Source organism: Antrostomus carolinensis, unplaced genomic scaffold, assembly GCF_000700745.2.
Source record: "Antrostomus carolinensis isolate BGI_N321 unplaced genomic scaffold, ASM70074v2 scaffold54119, whole genome shotgun sequence".
NCBI lineage: Eukaryota > Metazoa > Chordata > Aves > Caprimulgiformes > Caprimulgidae > Antrostomus > Antrostomus carolinensis.
The window spans coordinates 1-19,733 of NW_010337532.1; the positions used below are offsets into that span (position 1 = coordinate 1).

A 19,733-nucleotide genomic window follows, 5' to 3' on the forward strand; every position below is an offset into this window, starting at 1 on the left:
GGTGCTGCGGCGGGGAGTTCTTTACCAAAAGATGGCACTCTGATACCTGGGTTCGGAAGTGTCTGGGCAGTACTGTAGTCTGCCTCAGAACGGAACGAACTGCTGGGGGGGCGGAAAGCGGGGGGAAAACTTTCCTCCTCCGAGAAAAGAAGCAGAAATGCACAACGTTGGGATAATTAAACGGTAAATATTAAATTAAACTCACCAGGTGTATAGTACTTGTTCCCTATAAAAACTTAATGCTGTGAAATTAGATAGCAGAAAAGATACTGAAATGCATATTTTCCTAGATTTAGTCTCCTAGATGTTTACAAGTGTGACCTGAAGACAAAGCTTTTAGTTTTCATTTACTGTTCATTGCAGAGATCCCCTTAAATTCCGGATGAAACTTTTGCTGGACACCCACCAAAGTTATATTCCATCTTCCTGGATGGAGGCATTTTGTTTATTGACCTGTGGGGAATACTGAGCCCCGCTATTATTAGTCTTCTTGGTTTGGCTTTGGTGGAAGAAGCATATAAACATGTTAACAGAGGCACCTTTGTAAAGGCTGAGATCATTGCTAACTTGGTGGTGCTGTAATGCAGGTGTCTTAAGAGGTTAATATATCTCTGTCCTTTTGGGATGCTCTTTAAGCTGTCACCAGGAAAACTCATGCCTAATGGCTTGACTGTGTGAACAGATTTCAGTTCTTTAAAGTTGCCATTTGTCAGCTTCTCCACGATAACTATGCATGCCTCTGTTTCAGCAAACAGAGCAATTTGAATTAGCTTCACCTGCAGTGAAAGGTGTCTAATTAAAATTATCTTCCTGGATAGTCAGCCCACATTAAGTGTGTTTGCTGCTACCTCGGGATAGCTGTCCCAAAGGTGTTCTGTTTTTCCTGCCCTTATGGGCATAACTGATGGCCTGGCCAACCCGAACACTTGCTGGATTTTATCTGCTGGTCTTGTTCATCGTTAGCTTCAAAGGGGACCCCCTCATCTGGACTATGGAAACCTGGGAAGCCAGAATAGTAGTGTTGTATTCCACTTTTGTCTTGATCATTGTGATTACTGCAGCACTTCAAAAGTGTGGTGCTGTGCAGGAGTGGAAACTGCCTCCCTCAACTCTCACACCTGTAACTTTTATGGTACAGAGTGACCTCAGAGGGCCAGTTATCTTAGCTGACCGAAGATGAGTTACTCCTTGTATTACCAAGCTGGCAGCAGGTCCTTCCATTTGTTGCCTACTGGCTTATTACAAAATATGTTCTTTTATGTGCCATACTTGCCAGTTGTAACCTGTTATCACAGTTCCTGTGCAGCTTATGTTTTTATTTGTTTTATCTGTGTTTTTGTATCTTTGTGAGCTGAGAAGTGATGGGAGGAAGCAGAGGGGACTAATTGAATTCTGTGTGGAATTCATGAGTTTTATCTCTTCAAATATGCTACAAGTTTAATAAATGTATTTGGTTGGCATCAGAAATAGTATTTAATGGTAAAGCAACTTCTAATGCTCAAGTTCTTCCTTAACTGTATGGGGAGATTGAAAGTTTGATTTGAAATCATAAAGATCTGAGTAGATTAAGAGGAAATACTTGATTGGGTTTTTAAAAAGTTGCCTATATTCTGAGCTTAGCTTCCTTAATGTGTCTGGAAGAAACGTTACTATCTAGCTAAATAAAGTGCTGTTTAATGGTGAGCTGATTTATCAGAACAACAGTTTTTACAACTGAAAACGTAAATTTGATTTAAAATGTGTAATTGCCTGTGGTTTTTCATGACATCTGTATACTTCTGTTTGAAAGTGTCTTTTATGCTGGTCATTACCCTTGGAGCTCTACGTAAAAGCCCTTATTCAGTGTTCTTTTTTGACAAAGTCTTTTTTTAAAACACAACATGAATTTCCTAAAGGAAAGCCTTCAGAAGAGTCTGATGCTGAAAAGATAATGCCAGATATTTTCTTGGAAGGAGAAAATGATCACCAGTTTTTTTCTTCCTTCCCTAAACCTCACTCTTATGAGATGGAGGTGTTCCTTTATGAGAGGGCTTTGATGTCTGTTTTCACGTACAAAACCAGGCCTTTCTATAGATCTCCCCAACTCTTTTGAGGAGATAGAGGGCAACAGTCATATTTATGCAGAATTTATGCAACTGTGTAACTGAGTTTATAAAGACTTGCTATGGCATAGCTGGAATGCTCCTCAGTTATCAATTACTTGAGCTTAGACTTTGTCCTAGCTTTATGAAAGACTGTTTCTGTTCACTATTTTAACTTTTAATCAACAGCAGTTGCCTTGGAGGGATTCAGGAATGATGCAGTGTTACGGTAGAGTGGCCCGGCAGTCCTTGTTCTGCAGAGAAGACTGGAGACTCACCTTCAGGTACTTTTTTATTTTAAGGGAAATAATTCTTAAATTCATGGATAAACACTTAAAGGAAAAAACCCTATAGCTGTTGTGTCTCAGAATCTCCTGTAATCTGTTACTTTGATTCTCTTTTAGGAAGGCCTCTGTGGGGTTGTAGACTATAGTATGGGGTGTGGGGAAATGTGTGTGATGACTTTGCTATGGAGGAAACATCTCTGACTTGAGACAGTACAAATATTCTAAGAATGATGTCACTCTTTAGCAACATTTGTATAATACACTACAAGCTAATAGGCAGGAGTATGTAGCATTTCACATTGTACAGAGTAAAGGCAAATGTGATGATGGCCAATTGTAGAACATGGTTTAGTGTATTCAGGTTTTATTGAAAATTAGGGTTTAACTTGTGGAAAAAGTTCATTCAGCGTAATCTTAAGATTCTTCAGTCCTTCTTGTCTTGGTGTTTACATCATAATACTAATGTACACAGTTTAGGGGGGAGGGCTATGTGTTTATATTTCTTGGTCTTTGTAAAACAATCAAAACCCCAAATTGCTAGTTGGCACCAAAACAAGTGCTTTATCTCTGATGTATTCTAACTATAAATACTGTGATGCACAAACACATAGTCAAAAAGTGCTGCATTTGTTTTGCAATGCTTGTGTTTGGTGTGTGATATCTGAAGGTATGTTTGTGGCATCTATAGCCTACAAACTTCTAGGATAGTTAAAGTTCATAAAGAAAAGGTATTTTATGAAATTTACAGGGCACGTTTGCTAGTAAGTTTTAATTTGTTCAGTTTTATGGGGACTATTTACTACTTTATGGGTTTTGTAATACTTGGCTGACTTCTGATGTCATCAGCATAGAAGACTTTAATAAGGAAGGGGTGGGTGATCTAGTATGGGGGCTGCCTCCAGAAGAGGAAGTGTAATAGTAAATATTTAAACTGAAAAGCAGCTTTGTGCAAATTGAAGAGCTCATAGCTCATTCTCCTGCAGAAATGCATAGAGGTGTTCTAGAACACAAGCTGAGCAGAATACAAAATGCAAATACAAAATCCCACAATCCAGCACATCTTGAAAACCTTGGAAGAATAATGAATGAAAGTGGATGTAATCTTTTATACATCAGAAATAATTTTTAATCCTTTCTTTGCCTTATTATCCCTTAATTTCTCAAAGAATAGCTTTTTCGTTTTTAAACAAATTATTTTTTCCTGTTAGAGAATTACAGGTAGCCTTTATTCAGAAAAATGTGATACAAACACTATTTACTTTCTGGTTAACTTCAAGACTAGTACTGTAAGCTATGGAAAAGAATCACAGTATTTTGTAGCTAGTAAGAATCCCCATATAAATTTACTTGGGATTATTTCTGTATCTGTGACAGTGTAACTCGGGAGCAGAAGTCTGTATTGCAAAGTGAAATACACCCAGTAATCTGCAATGATATTTTAATAGGTTTTGACTTCACTCTGAGAGGCCTTAAAGGCTCATTTGCATAAGTGAACAAAATGTTGTATTTGACTCACAAATGAGGTTAAACTCTCTGGGGAATATTCAGAAGCTCGCCTGATCACACAGGCACAGCTTTCTAGATGTATCTGTGTGGCCTGATGTGAGCAGCTCAGTGGAACCATTCCCCCAGTCTTCGCCAGGGCAGTGACATGAGAGGTTCACGACAGGAACATGCACCTCCCTGGAATGCCTCCTTTATTCTGTATTTTGAGTTGCCTTTTTTTCCTCCCTGAAATAATCTCAGTTGGAGGGAGGAAGAAATTCTAGGTTTTTGCTTCTTCCTTTTTCACCTTGGCAGAGTGAGTCAGAAAATATTAGAGCCCTCTATCTCCCTTGCTGTTGCTTTTATACGTGACTGCATTGTTGCAGCTTGTTCCTTCTCTCCACCAGGAAAAGGTGTAGACTAATCCAAGAGATTACCCTCAGATGATTTTGCTAGAGTCTAGACTCTGTTGTTGACAAAGATACGTACTAGAATCATACTATGTTTTCCCAAGTCATACTACAGCATCTCAAGTTTTGATCACTTTTTCTTTTTGATGAGGATGGGTTTAACGTTGTGCTTGTTCAGTGGTCTCTTTAGTACCCCTATGCAGTCATACATGGTCAATGCATGCATTATGTAACTGTACAATCCTCTTCTGTGCTAGACTTCAGAAGATTTTTAAAATAAGGTGTTTTGCTCTTGTGAAAAAGAATTGGGAACGTCCAGAATTATGCCAAATTTCCAAATTATTCCAAAATATAAAAGGAATTAATATAATAGTATTGCTTTAAAAAAAAAAAAAGTCCAAACCTAAACTTAAGAGTTCATGAAATCTCTATTCTTACAGATTTTGGCTCTGATTTTGAAGACAAACCATTATTCTTTTGGAGTTTGTCTAAGTGCAGATTTCATTCTTACTCCTTTTTGTGAGAAAGATACTTAGAACATAGGCCAAATGTTCCTGACTTGTAAGAGTCAGAATTTTTGTCAATTATTATTAATTATTATTTTCACTTTGAATTATTAAGCATGGACAAATGAACACAGTTTTCCTTTTTTATTTGAGACACTTAGCAAAAATGCTGAAATATCAAACATTTCCTCGGTAGCTACAATATTGCCACTATGTACAAAATATCTGATAAATGTAGTACACATATAAAAATACAGTATGCATTACATATATACAGTACAATGTGCAAAACATATGGCATTCAAACATATGGAATTGATTTTAGGGGTGCAAACAGCAAATACAAAGGCATCATGGTTTCATATAGAAAGGCAATACATAAACTGACGCCCTGATTGCCATAATTTGCATTTAGTAAAGTAGTGCTTAAATGAAGAGGGCCCTAGAGACAGGTGTCTGTCTTCTTCTTTTCACAAAATGAGATGCTAAGACATAATTATGACTATGAAAAAAAGGAGAGACACCTGCTGGGGTTAGCGTTATTTCTACTGCAAGCAGTACTGTGAAGATAAATCCTATCCGGAAAAAAGCCTGTGCTATTACTTAATAGAAACTTTTCAAACAACAAAAACAAATCTGTACTGTTAAACATCAAAAACAGCTTTGAAAATATCTACATCCTTAATTTAAAAAAAGTATGGATAATACTTTTGGGGATTTAATTTCCTATGCTTCAAAATACAAAGTGCCTCCTTTGGCAATATAAATGGCAATGCTTTGGTTCCTATTTAAGTTTTTATATTATTATAATTTATTTTAGGCTGTCTTTTGAATATCTGAGCTGTATTTTTTATAAAAATAGTGTGATTATATAGTTATTAACCATTCCCTGCCTTTTATTGAGAATTTGCTCTCATAGCTGGAATGGCTTTTTTGGCTAGATTTCTACAAATACATTTATGCACTTTTAACTTTAAAAAGTCTTTATCTTCAGTATTGGACACTACAGAATAGTGTAGATGTCTCTTTTTTGCACTTTATATTTATTCTTAGCAAACTGGTATAAAAGGAGTATTTCAGATTACTTCAGGTTTTAATATATACTCTTTATTGGCCATGTATATACTATATGCAACTCCATTCCACGTATCTCTCATAAAAAAAAAACAACCTGTAGTATGGTCTAGAAGTAATCAAAAGGCAATTTAATAGACCACAATATAAGGAGTTTTAACAGAATATTTACTAGAGATAAGTGGAAGAATTTTTTTTCCAGTTTTAATAGAATTTGCTTTATCATACACTGAAGACACCATCCAAATAATAATTGTTTACATCGGTGAACTCTGCTGTGTTTTGATTACATAATGCACTTCCAGTTAAAGGTACTCTGTGATTGCATTTTCTTTGCCTTGAAAGCAGTTCAGCAGCTTGTGCTTGGTTTCCAATTACGGTGCCTACACTTTTCAGGCACCTGAATGTTTGAGATTCCGTATCATAAAAGTTTCAACATTGAATCTTCTATTTTGATCACCTGCTTCCTCGAACATAACTTCTGTTGGTGAATTTAGAAATACCTTGCAAAGAGATTTCAGTATGAAGTAGTGATTATTTCTAAAAGCTGTGGCCTCAGCTTTTTAAAGGTCTGATTCTGCAAGCCCACATTGCTGGATTAGACTCTAAGTATCTGTAGAGAACAACTGCCATAAATTCATTTTATTCTCAGGGAGAACTGCTGAATTTATGACAATGATTTTTTAACTATTTATAATGTTAAACAATTTTTTTCCTGTAAACTTACTTGCTTTAAACTAATGCTGAATGGCACTAAAAGTGCATAACAAATACCATTTCTGTATCAAACACAGGATATGACCCCTCTTAATTAACATTAGCCTTGTAAAACACATCTGAGCTCTCTCTGTGTCTAGAAGTGTGAACACCAACTTTTGCTTTTCACACTGATAAAATGGTATTCTTAATTACACTGAAGGATCTACTAACAACACACTTGACAGGATGTGTTCTGTTAGTATATTGCAGCCGTTAAATGGCAAATTTAGTGCCAGTGCATTCCTTTGCAACTGTTCTCTTAATGAGAAACATATTTGGTTCTGTACAGTCAAACTGCACAGTCATGATTAAATTTCTAAGATGCATTGTATTTGTATTACAAAAATTGTCATGTAAAACATGCACACACAAAAGTCTAAGCAAAACCTATTTCTGCCATAACAGGCATATATAACTATGGCAAATATATCACATTTCAGAACAAAGTCTAAAGCAAACCATTATATATAAGGTTTAATACACATAATTCTGAAATGTACAAAAAGTAATCACACATTCCTACACTAGAATATTTGTACTTCCAAAAACTAAAATGATCCCTTAATTTTTTATTTTTTTTCAAATAGACTTTTAGAGTAGAAAGCTATATTGTACTGATAACAACACATTCAACTGTTTGGGTTTATTTCAGCACATAGTTAGTTAACATTCTACACTGCCAATAAGGATAGTTTTGTAGCAAGATGACTTTGCCAGTTTTAAGCTCTATTTACATGCACATCAAAAATGACAGTACAGTTGCTCTAGGTTAATTTGTCCTCTAAAAATTAATTTACTTGCCTCTTATTTAATGAGAAGGCAGGGTCAGAAAGGGGTAACTAACCAAATACATGTGATATGATGTCTAGTGTATCACAGATAATAAACTGACAGTACTGCAGACATTAAATTTAATTCAAAGTTGTTCCTATCAGACCAAGAGTCCTTAATTCTTATTCTCCGAACAGCTGAGGGCACTTCATATCCCAGAGTATGAGCTCCCAAGATAATATGATGAAAAGGAATGCAGAAAGTTGAATGTATTTGTTCAATGTTATTAAAGAGTCCTATACCATCAAAATTTAAGGCAGATGCTCCACATGTAATATTTGTACTCAAGTATTGTAGGCACAGCAAGAAGCAATAAGGAAATAGGTCTTTCAACTTCATCTTTTGTTGTGAAAATCTCCATAGACTGTTCTTCTGTACTTAGCTTCAGATTAAAGTAATGGCCTGTAAAACTATTGAAGATACATGATTTAAAGTGCTAATAACTGATATGATGCAAACACATGATGCCAGTTTAAACCCTGAATCAATTATATAATCCACTGTTTTATCTGAAGCAAATGGGTCTCTACAATATTAGCAAACCAGACAGCATTGTATATCTGGAGACATAAATTTGCAGTTATTTCCACAACATTTTCTGACAAAAGGATTTTGTTTGATGTTTTTGATTATTGTGGGTTTTTTTATGTGATGCAGGTTGTTAAATAGTTAACAGCTACTTTCTGTTTTCATTGTTACTTTGACATGTATCATTACTCTAAGAAGCAAAAGCTTCAGGGCATTTTTTCATTAGTTCCTACAAAACTTTATTTTCGAAGGTTGGTGGTGAGGAAGAAATTCTGCAACATTTAGCAGCTATTACCTGAAAGACAACCTTAGAATGACAAAGTATTTTACTTCCACTTGCATTTTTCTGTTTGTTTATCCAACTGCTTTTGTAATAGACTGAAAAAAACCCAACAACCAAGGACTAAAAAAAAAAAATAAAAATTCATGTGCTGTGCTGTGAGGTAAGAGCTTAATTTTTGCTATTATCTGTTTCAGGTATGAAATATGCCTTCTTATCACAGAACAGTACATCCTGAAACTGCTATTCAGGATTCTCACTGAGCAGCTTCTCTGTTTAGCTTCCCTGATGTTATGTAGTGGTAGACAAAGCTGTTCAACTGATAAAGTATTCATTAAGAAATGATGGTCATCCTCTCAATACTGTCCCATGCAACTCGGTCTGATCCTAAAAACACCTTTTATTGAGGGCATTGTGACTGTTCTTGTGTAGATGCTTGCAGGATCATAAGGCAGAACAGCACTAGTCAAACTTTTCTACGTCCTGAAACTGTTCTAGTATGCTGAGATACCATGATCTAACAAATATCCTCAAACACAAAGTAAATTTGGATATTTATTATTTCCATTATAGTAATCCCTTGAAGACCGCTGTTCCCCTCTGTTCACAAAAATAAGCTATACAAAGTTAAAAGAGTATACAAATAACTGTCTGATATACATATTAAAACCTAGCTATTAAATCCAGAGCATTGCTATACAAAATTCAGTGTTCTCAATATTACCTGGCATAGCTACAGTGGATTTCTTGCAGTTACACTTAATGTCCCTTTGGATGCAGTTGAATTCTTCCCTCATGATTAGAGAACTGGAGAAGAGTTTTAAAAACCACAAAACCAAAATATAAAAACAACTTGAACAAATTAAGAGACTAGCTAGATGAAATTTCACTGAACCAGCCAGTGCTTCTACTTGCCTTTGCCCTCACAATTAATTTTGAACCTGGCTCAGGCTATCCACAGGAACAATGAAGTGCAGTGATACCTCGCCCTCCCCCAAACATTTGCTCACTCTCTCAATACAGACAGTTGAAATCTCACTACTTCTTCTCTTAGCAATGTTGTGTTGCCAGTTTAAGCATTACAAAGTCCGAGACCTAACTTCTTTCTTTAATTTTGTGATGCATTTACCTTGGGGTACTTTTAATCAGTAAGTACAATCATCCTCTTGACATGAAATACAGCTTTTGGAGGGCCCTGATCTGCATTACTGATAGGAGCATAAAGTAATTCACTGTTGTAAACTTGAAAATCAATAAGGAATTAGCTTCAAGCATTTGTTCTTCCAAACATTACTGTCTTAATTTATCTTAACTGCAATCAGAATGGTGTAATAATGGACTTCTGCTGTAAAGAGACTTGCCAGTTGTGTTCTCATTGGCTGTAGCTTAATCCCAGTGCAACTGCAGATCTTGTGGATCTAGAAAGTCAGTGGAAAACACACTGGGGGCAGTAGAGCTGAGAGGAGTGAGTCCAGATGAGGAGCTGGGCATTGTAATGTCTAGCCATTCCATATTGTCCAAATTTGTATCGGGAAGGTCAAGAGACAGACAAGAATTATTAGTGGTAAACTGTGGGTCAGATGTTTCCATGGGTGAATGAGAGTGATCTAAAACGCTGGAGTGATTAAGCAGATCATTCTGGAGGTCTTCAATTAAAGAAAATGATTCTCTGTCCTCATTACCGCTTGTCAGTTGAGGAATTTCATTACCTGATGGTAAAGTTCCATCCAACAGGGCTTCAAGTTGGTTTTCCAAACTTAGAGACAAGCTGGTTGTTGGTTCTAAGGACACAGGAGGAGGGGCCATTTGGATTTGTGGTGGTGGGCGGGATATCACTGTGTTCACTGGCATTGTAGTGATGTTGGCTGTTACTGGTCTCATTTTAGAAATGGGAGATGGCTCCTCCTTTAGTGGAAGGGAAATCTCTGTAATTAAAAAAAGAAACAACCCACTATTGAATTCAGAGAAGATAACTTCCACCCCTGTTTTTGCCCACTTTGAGATGCATCCACAGTGAACTCAATGGAGTAAAAGTAATTTTGCTGTTCTGATAATACTAACGCTATGTACATCAGACTGTCAAGTTCTCTGAGTAACAAAGTGTTTTAAAGCAAGTTCCAGAGCTCTGCTTTCAGTAATACTTCAGCCAATTAGAATATTTATACTGATGAAAAATGGAACAATTTTCTAGATGTTAGCTTCACCTCCTGCATGTTTACAGTTCTGACTAATTAGAATAATTATGGAACCAACACATTTCCTCATTTAGAGAAGAGGACCTAAACCAGTTTCCAGTTCCATCCCTGTTAAGTACTGTGTCCACCTTGATGAATTTGTGTAAGAGATCAGTTGATGTGATAAGGATGCATTTATTCCTGATTCTACAATCTAAAACTACTCTCCTGCCAAGAAGTTCCATGTAAGACAGTATCAGTAACAATAAAAGGAAATAAAGCAAAGTAAGTTCCAATTAATTCTTATATGTGAACAGAATCGAAAAATAAGATTAGACAGACCAGAATATGCAGATAAATCCTCTAGCACAGATGATGTTTCTGCCAGCAAAAATACACTTGATAATGTATTTTGCACCAGTTTTCCAAGTGAAAAACCACATTCTTAAAACCTGTAAGAGCATCTATTGAAATGATTGCTTAGTAAAAGCAAAGCATTACTAAATGGACCTTCTCACTCTCTTGAAGTACATTAATAAACTAACCATTTTACAGTGTAGAACTCATTTACATAAGTGCAAGAGCTCTGAATGCTTTACTTCGTTTTTCATGAAGATGATCAGGAAACGTTTGCTTTTTTATGGCCACTTTGCAAATGTGGACCAGTTCTTACCTTTAAGATCAAACAGGATTAAGTAATGTAACACTCAAAGCAAATATTTAAATAAGCACGCTAATGTTTCCTACATCCCCTGTTCCAGAGGCAGAACTTCACACTACCCATGCAATATTTGAAAGAAAGCACTGAAAGCATTTTTGAATTTAGCTGGAGTTGTTTGCTGCACAGGTCACTTAACGCAGTCTGTCACTGTCCACTCCATTTTTTTCACCCGACTTTGCAATTTTCTTTGAAAAAGAGAAAATACTTTGATGTTTAGAACATGTCTGAAATCTTCTAATAGCCTACAATCAGTCACTTCTGTTCTGGCAATCACTGCTGTCAAGATCTTTATATGACAGTAGTACAAAACATTAACTGAATTGCTTGGCACTAGAACATTTCCCAGTATTGTAATGGCTTCTTAGTCTACAAAGCCTAATGATGCCCGAAAGCCGCCTTCTTTTACTGCAAAGCTACGTCATGTGTCACTTTAGTTATTCCAGTTCCTTTCTGATAGCTCCTTTACTTTAACTGACACAGAAAGTCGTTATTCATTAATGTCTCTGTGTAGGTCATACATACTTTTTTCAGTAATGTATCTTTGATGTTTAGATTGATAATACATAGTTATATGTAATGAAATTTTAGTGTCAGTGTGCTTTTAATCCTTACCTTATTCTGGTTTTGCTTTTTTTTTTTTAATAATTTCAATATATATTATATGGACTTGCTCAATTCCAATTTGGATTAAATAGGTTTGTGCTAACCTAAGGTATTAATTTAATGGTGTGAATGCTGTGTGGATTACTGCAAGGGCCTACCTGGGCTAATTTACAAGCAGAAAGTTCCAAGACAAGTTGACTGTGTTTTGGTAAATGTTTTCTTTAATAGGTAATTATTGCAAACTTTTAATCCAGGCTGGACGCCTTCTACCTCATCTCCCTGGAAGAAGTCTTTCCTTTGATTATAGCACTGAGTTTTTATTATCAGGTTTTAAATCACTACAGCACACAGAGTCAATTAGCTTACCTCCACTCTTGATGAGAATATCAAAAAGATCATCCATCTGCTGACTGTGCGCACTGGAAATCTGTAGTGTATGAGAAAAAGGTTATTCTTTTTCATGTACTATGAAAATATGAATATATTTTCTCTCTTTTAAGCCTGAAGTTTGGGTATCATAGATCCTTGAAATGTCAGTTGAGGGTCAGTTATTGTTAAGTAACAACAGCATTATCCTAATTACATACATCACCAACTGGATACTGTAAGACTTATTTATTTGTCTGTTTCTTTAATAAAAAGAATCATGAAACAGGGGTCCTGTAGTTCAACACAGCTAGGAAAACCTTAACAGGGTATATTACAAAATCTTGACACTAAACAAAAAACCTAAAATAAGCAATGGCTTTAATAATTCTAAAGAAAAAAATGTTGTAATAGACGAAACAAGAGAAAGTAACTACCTCACGGTGTGGTGTCTGAATATTGCGGGTCTGCTTTATGGCCTCTTCATAACGAGGAGGATCTTTTGTCTTGGATACTGTGTTATTGAAGAGGGATTGTGGAACAACATAAGATTGGGCTTGAGATGGAGACCCAGGCTGTGTGAAATAACAAAATAATGACTAAACAATATGTTCTAGTGAATTAAAGATGTATCAAGTTCTACAGATTATTCCATTTTGTTGTACCAATCTAAATATTTACAACTAACAATAGCATAGGAAATCAGAGGGATAAAATAATAGTTTCTTTCTCACACATAAAAACATATATGCATTATTAAAATCTTTAGAACATTCTTCCTCCTTGAGTGAACTGCAGTATGTACATAATCACATGTTATTTAAGAATAATAACACAAAACCAAACTTTATCAAAACTGTTGGGCTAATCTTACCTTATTAGGAGCAGCGGGTCCATTCTGCACAGGGGGAACCTGATTACCACCAGTGTGAATGTTAGAGTTTGATGTTTTATTAATAAAAGATTGTGACGCTGTTGTAACTGGCGCAGTCTGATAGGAAAATACTGTATTTGATGTGGTAGGTGGAAAAACCTGTAAAGGATTAATATATCAGTCTTAGGTTGTGGTTTTTTATTTAATAACATGGGGTAACTGACATTTAGTTTAAGACTTTTTTTAATACTTGCTTTCTTAAATTCCCTGTTAAGGGAATGGGTTTTGTACTGATTTCTCCCTCCAGTGGAGTAATTTGTAAATCTAGAACAATTATTCTTTGAAATAAACTTTGTGCTGTGACATGCTTTCATTCATCACTGATAACTAAAAATATTTTCCCATGATTTTTCCAGGAAGCATGAGAAAGTGTAATATAATTTTTCTGTGATACATTCAGCAGAATGTGGAACAGTTCAATACAGTATGCATGATTTCCCCACTTAGTGGACAGTCAATAACATTAACTTATTTCTGGCCTGATACAAACTAGTGTATATATCCACACTTGTCCTATGCTGCCTGTTTTAAGACAGAATGGTTTGGTTTGTGCCATGTAATTCTGATTTCTTTTAACTACAGATACCTGTGAGTAGTGAGGGAGAGGCAAAAGATATAACTGATGAACCTAGGTATCAACTGTAAATTTGGTAAACTTATTTCTTCAACTGATAGTCCATAAACTCATTGCACATGATTCCAAGCAGTATTCTACTTCTCATCTTTTTAAGGTAAAGGGAAAGGAAGAGGACCTATGAATGTATGAGTGCCTAAGACTGTTCTTTTAAATTCAGTATCATTCCCAGATACCTTTTCGACAAAGGTACGACACACCTCAGACTGGAGATGGAGATAAAGCTAGGATAAGCTTTGTGGAGTACAGTCTGAATACCAAATTAAGTCTGCAGTGAGAGAGCTTAATACAGTTTTGTTAGCCACCTGGATCATCTGTGTAAAAACTGTTGTGCTTTCCAGCTGTCTACCACTGAGATGAACAGCTGTGGAGGTGTCTCCTTAATAATGAATGAATTGAAGAACAAGGGCCATGTGGTTAGCTAGAAGTGTGTAGGAGAAAATAAATGGAATAATCATCTGGTTTGCATTAAAATCTGAGCTGCCTGATAAAATTTAGATGGATTCAAGGGAAACTTGTTCTGGAAAACAACTATTTATAAAGGTGATCACTGTTAGGCATATCAACTTCATTAAAAATTTAAAATTAAGAAAGTTAAATTAATAAGTAGCTTTACTCACTCACAGTTCATTAGTCAATGTGCCTGCTGTAATATCCAAGCCTCAAGAAATGCAAACAGCAGGCAGGTACATCTAATGCTGAATTCATAAAGAGTGTCCTGATCTACTGTATCACATCTGTATTTTACATTCTGATGTAAAAACCGGTGCAATTATGCTGCCTGGTTTCCTACATAAAGGATGGCAGTAGATGTGCAAGAAAAACAGCTAGACGAGGCAGGCTGTTCGGTGTCAGGGAAGCCAGATGCAGATTACAGTCTGCTGGGAACTACATGGTCTCCATGACAACTGATCTGAATGGGAGGAAAGACCAAAGGGTACAATTCTTGGTTATCTCCTGCAATCATTTCAAGGAAGTTTCAGACAGCAAAGGAAGCAAACTACTAGTCCTTGGCACAAGTACATGCCTCAGGATGACTGGAAAATTACTATATGGGACCTGTCGAATTAACAAGGTAAGATTAGCCCCTCACCAAATCCCAGAGAACTTAGATGAAATCCACTTTTTGGATATATGTCAGTTTTGACTTCTGTAAAGTAACTTCAGTGTCCATTAAATTAAACAGATGGAATAAGCAGTCAAAGGGGTATGATGCTCAGTTAGTTGTGTCCCCCTTTATTAGCCAGCTGTCTAGAGAACGGGTGGGCATATTCATACATTTTCTAAGATGAATTCTGATCTGGAACAAGAGCCTTAGCAGAAGCAGATTAGAGGACACTGCACAGGAAGAAGCCCCAGATCACATCAGAACATGGGTTTTATGATGCACTTTTGTAAACTAAAATATAAACTTCGAAGGCTGAGATATTTAACAGTTACCTAACATACTGTAAAAATTACCCTCTTCATCTTGAAATTTCAGTTGTTTCTGAATTATTTCTTCCTTGGGGCAGGCTGAAAACCCTTGTTCTCCTAAGTGATAGGAGCCTTAGAGTTGCTAGCACCAATAAGGAAGCAATAAAGGTCCAAAATCAATCTCTGAGATCCTAATAATAGAGGTCAGCCTGGATGAGGCTCAAAAGAGGAGAACGCCTTTTCTTTTGTGATGACTGGTGCTGATGGGTTGACACTAGTTACCATCTGAACGTGACTGGATTGGCACTCACAGCTGTGCATCCAGTGCTGAGGAACATCTGTTTTGGAATGGGAAATTGCAGAGCTGATTGTTTTGGGTAGAGAGGAAGAGCAGGATCTCTCTGTGAATCATTCCCTGCATTCCTCATAAAGAGATGTATTGTAACTATGGTGGGGTTTTGGTTCACTGGAATTGCTATCCTCAGATTCTGAGTCCATAGCTTTCTTCATAAGAAAGGATGAAATCAACAAGGAAAGTAGGAAAACTAAAAGGAACGCCTATAAAGGAATAAATCTCTGAAGCCATAGGTAAAAGCTCTCTTTAAGAACTGTCTACAAGAATCTTCCATTTTGAGCCAGTGGCAAATCAGAGAAACTGACTGGAATACCTGGTATACTGCTTGTGCCAAGCATGAGGAAGAACGTAGCAAGACTGGTGCCATAAGAGCACTGTTAAGATAAAAAGTCTTATCCTTATGTATTTATTTGCAACTGAAAAATAAAGTCCTGCACAGACTAAAATTTTGGAAAAAGAAGGAGTTACAAGCCCATTATATCACACAGAAAAACAAGGTACTGAGATGTTAGGTGACTTGATCATTTATATATGATGCAGATGACACACACAGGATTCTAAAAGCACTGCCTAGAATTAGATTACACAACTATTTATCTTAATGCTTATTGCTATCCACAAACCTTTCTGATTTGTTGGGTCTGACCAAGTGCGTGCTGCGTGATGGTATTTTGGTTTGACTGCGGAGTATGCATCTGAGGTGCTGTCTGGACCAGGCCAGAGGAAGAAATAGGAGCAGGTATTTGTGATGGGGTCTGTATCCCAGCTTGTGATTGAGCCTGAAGGATGGAGATAAAATATTTGCATTATTTGTATCTCACAGTAAATTACATCATGTAAAGGTCTATTGCATAGATTACGCAGAATAGCAGTAGCATGTATTCTGGGAGGGATGAGTGTGAGCTGCGTGTAGGAGACAGAATTTTTACTCTGTTTGGTACTGGTGAGTTCCCAGCTGAAATGTGGCATTTACTTTGCCAACAGAGTTTAAGAAAGATAAAGACAAGCTGGAGAGGGTCCAGTGGAGAGCAGTAAAAGCAACAAGAGATAGAGAGAGCATAACCAGTAAGAAAGGACCATAAGAACTGGATTTGAGTAACCAGAAAGACAAAACTGATGATGCAAGTAAAAGGTTGTTTTTAATAAGATCATAGTAGTTTTTAATGACCACTGAAAGGCAAGAAGCACGTCTAACCTCTGGAAGGACAATTTTAGCTGGTAGTTAGGAAAACTTTCTTCAGTATCAGTGAAGTAAAGTATCAGCATAAGCTGCTTAAGGCTGTTAAAGAATTCTAGCAGGATCTTGGAACAATTTAGACAAAGATCTGTCTGGGTGCGTAGCTACCAGGAATAGCTCTTGCTCTGTGGACTGTGGGGCCCATCCCCATCAGAATGTTAGAGCTCTCATAAGCATTGCTAAATGTGACGGCGCACAAGCTAGCACCAAAGCCTCGGCCCACATGTCACAACAGCCCAGTGCCCACTGGAGCTGAAAGACTACTTTGCTGGCATGACCGCCATGTGGGTGGCAGGGGATTTCATCTAGCTATGTCCCAGTAATGCCACTAGGAAGTATATGCTTAATTCTACCTTAGACCAACAAGTTAAACTGTTTCAGCTTGGTCACAGTAGTCTTGTACCTCTTAATTTATAACCTACCTTGGTTTATACTGTATTTATTCACTGTGATACTACCTATAATTGGCCTAGGAGTAATATTTGTGTAACCATGGCTTCTTTATATAACTCCACTGGAGTTCTACAACCTAGTATTCATATTTTAAAAATATATAATGAGCCATCAACACACAAGGAAGTTCAAACACACATTTTGCAAACAGGTATACCTCAAAATACAGTACTGGGCTTATAGCTCTCTATTACAATTTGGAGTTAACAAAATGGTGGTATATGCTGATATAAATCAAAACCAACTGTACATGGAAAGACAATGACTTTTCAGGAAAGAGTACCTGGGCACAAAAGTTGCAAAGAAGGAAAGTACTAGATGAAGTTATAAAGAGATGGGATCTTGAGTTTTTCTACTTTTATCCCCTAAAGCAGAAACCGGCTAATCCTGATTTTTAAATTAATCTTGCAAGCAACATATTTACCTAATTTTTATTAAATTATGCAAATAGTGCCATGCAGTTTACATGATGAAAAATAAAACCATTCTTACCTGCAACTTTATATTTCCAACTGGTAGCTGCACTGCAGTGGTAGAATTCGGTCCCTGGATAGATAGCGGAAGGAGAAGCTGTGCAGTTCCTTGGGTAGTTAATAAAGCTTGAGGTTGGGCAACAACTGCAGTTTGTGGCTGCCTCTGTGGATTAACATAAAATTGAGAAATGGCATTCTGAGGTTCAGCTTTGGCCACAGGTATCTCCTGCTTGATAACAATCGCCTTTTTGGCAACTGGATTCTGGCCACTGGTATATACCGATTGTCCTACAGAATGACTAGCTACAGGTACAGACTGACTGGTACTAGAGCAGTCAGTAAGAGCGTTTTCATCTTTGACAGCACCACTGAATTGCTTCTGTTCCAAAGCAGCTGAGTTACTAGAAGTCTGAGACTGTTGCTGTTGTCCCCGTTTTTCAACCTCAAGTTGCATTTTCAGTACTTCCACAAGTTTTTGCTCTTGTTCCAGTTTCCTTTTGAGCTCTTCAATCTGCTTCTCTTTTTCCTGAAGCTTGCGGTCCTTTTCTGCTACATCAAACTCCATGGTTGAGATGCTTCCACTACTGTGGTTCTGATTATCATCACTCGTATTTGCTTTTAGTGGTGAAGTACTTAAGAACTGGGACGGTGACATCAAGGTAATCATTTCTGTGAAAGTATCTGCCATGCTAGTATCATCTGTGCTTAGACTGGATTGTTCTGAAGGAGAGGGAGATATGGGCAAAGGAGAACTCGTGTTTTCAGTATTTACTACTTTGCAGCCAGGTCCGGTAGATGCTTTTTCTGGAGGGAAGCTGGATATTGTATTAGCTACTGGCTTATTTAGTGTTGCAACAGGAAATGCCACAGTCACTTCCCCGGTGTTACCTGTAGCCCCAGTAGAAGTGGTTACGGTAACAGAGCTACTAGTAGCAACCCCATTGTTATTAACATCTTGATAGGGTTTCAGACGCTCAATAAGATCTGTTTTTGTTCCAGATACTGGTAATCCCCTCAATTTCAACTCCATTTTAAGCTCTGCTACCTGAAATAAAATAAAGCATGATAGTAAAAAAATAAAATTTGAAAACTTATTTATTTATATTCTACCTTACTGCATCTGTATAAGAAAAAATATGTTTCAGCATATTTGCTAGTTATTACACCTCTGGGTTCTGACAGCATGTGATCTGTGAGCACATTTCCGTGACCCGCTACTTACTTTCACTGTTTTAAGTGTCCAAAACCTTAGTAGCATTCAGTTGTTGGACAATGACCAGTAGCAAAGTTACACTGATTTTTAATAAGTATTCAAAATGGGAAAATGAACTTACAGCTCCAGTTCCAGGCTAAAAAACTCCTGGAGCAAACCTGTCAGTGATGGCAGCAGTACAGATAAAAGCACTGAGCACTAGCACAATGAACCCCTTTGTTACACCATCAAGACAGATCTATTTCTGAGAAATTTTATCAGGTCAGTTAGATAGTTCAATAGACCCAAACACAAAAGGCTTTCTCTCTAATTAGCAACTGAACAAACATAAAAATATCAGCAGTCAAAATTAATCTAATTTCTGACAGAAAAATAGTCTCAGTTTTCCAGTAAGCTTACAGACAAAGTGAAGTGCAAATGTATTGACTGTAAATTGATTCTGTGCTTTGAAATATCGATTAAAACAGAAGCCTTTCATTATGACTGTTCTTTTTATTACATCCATACACTACATCTAACTGTAGAGTGTTTGGGCTCTATGTACATTAGAAGCACCTCTACAAGAATAAAAGGTAGTGACCTCAGTAATATTTCAGTACTTTGCCAGTCTAGAGTTTTAAATTCTAGGTCTTCATAATTTGGAAATGATGAAAAGTCATAACAATCCATTTGCATATCATCTCTAAGAACCACAGCAATTTTAGGTTAAGTAACTGTCTACCTAACAATGATTATCAGCTGCTTTCCCTCGTCTGGTATCCTCTACACTTGCTTGAGAGTACATTCTAATTTTTCTGTTTTTCAACAATGCATTCCTGAATTCTTAATCAGAACTGCTTTAGATGATTCAGTGTTAAAACCAGCACCAGCGGGTCTGCAAGTATGGCTTATGTTACTGTTACCACATTAGCAG

At 36.8% G+C, this 19,733-nt stretch overlaps 1 protein-coding gene across 2 annotated transcripts in view; it reads right to left on the reverse strand.

The window, feature by feature from the left end:
* Nucleotides 1–9,042: 9,042 nt before the first annotated feature.
* MRTFB (myocardin related transcription factor B) overlaps nucleotides 9,043–19,733 on the reverse strand; it is a 50,968-nt gene continuing 40,277 nt past the window's right edge. For both annotated transcript variants that reach the window (XM_010175185.2, XM_029086783.1), the window contains exons 10-15: nucleotides 17,627–18,652; nucleotides 16,068–16,223; nucleotides 12,980–13,138; nucleotides 12,543–12,680; nucleotides 12,106–12,166; nucleotides 9,043–10,166 (exon numbers count right to left, since the gene is read on the reverse strand). In XM_010175185.2, coding sequence (XP_010173487.1) covers nucleotides 9,628–10,166; nucleotides 12,106–12,166; nucleotides 12,543–12,680; nucleotides 12,980–13,138; nucleotides 16,068–16,223; nucleotides 17,627–18,652 — 2,079 coding nt within the window. In that variant the 3' untranslated portion in view covers nucleotides 9,043–9,627. The remainder of the gene's footprint in view (nucleotides 10,167–12,105; nucleotides 12,167–12,542; nucleotides 12,681–12,979; nucleotides 13,139–16,067; nucleotides 16,224–17,626; nucleotides 18,653–19,733) is intronic.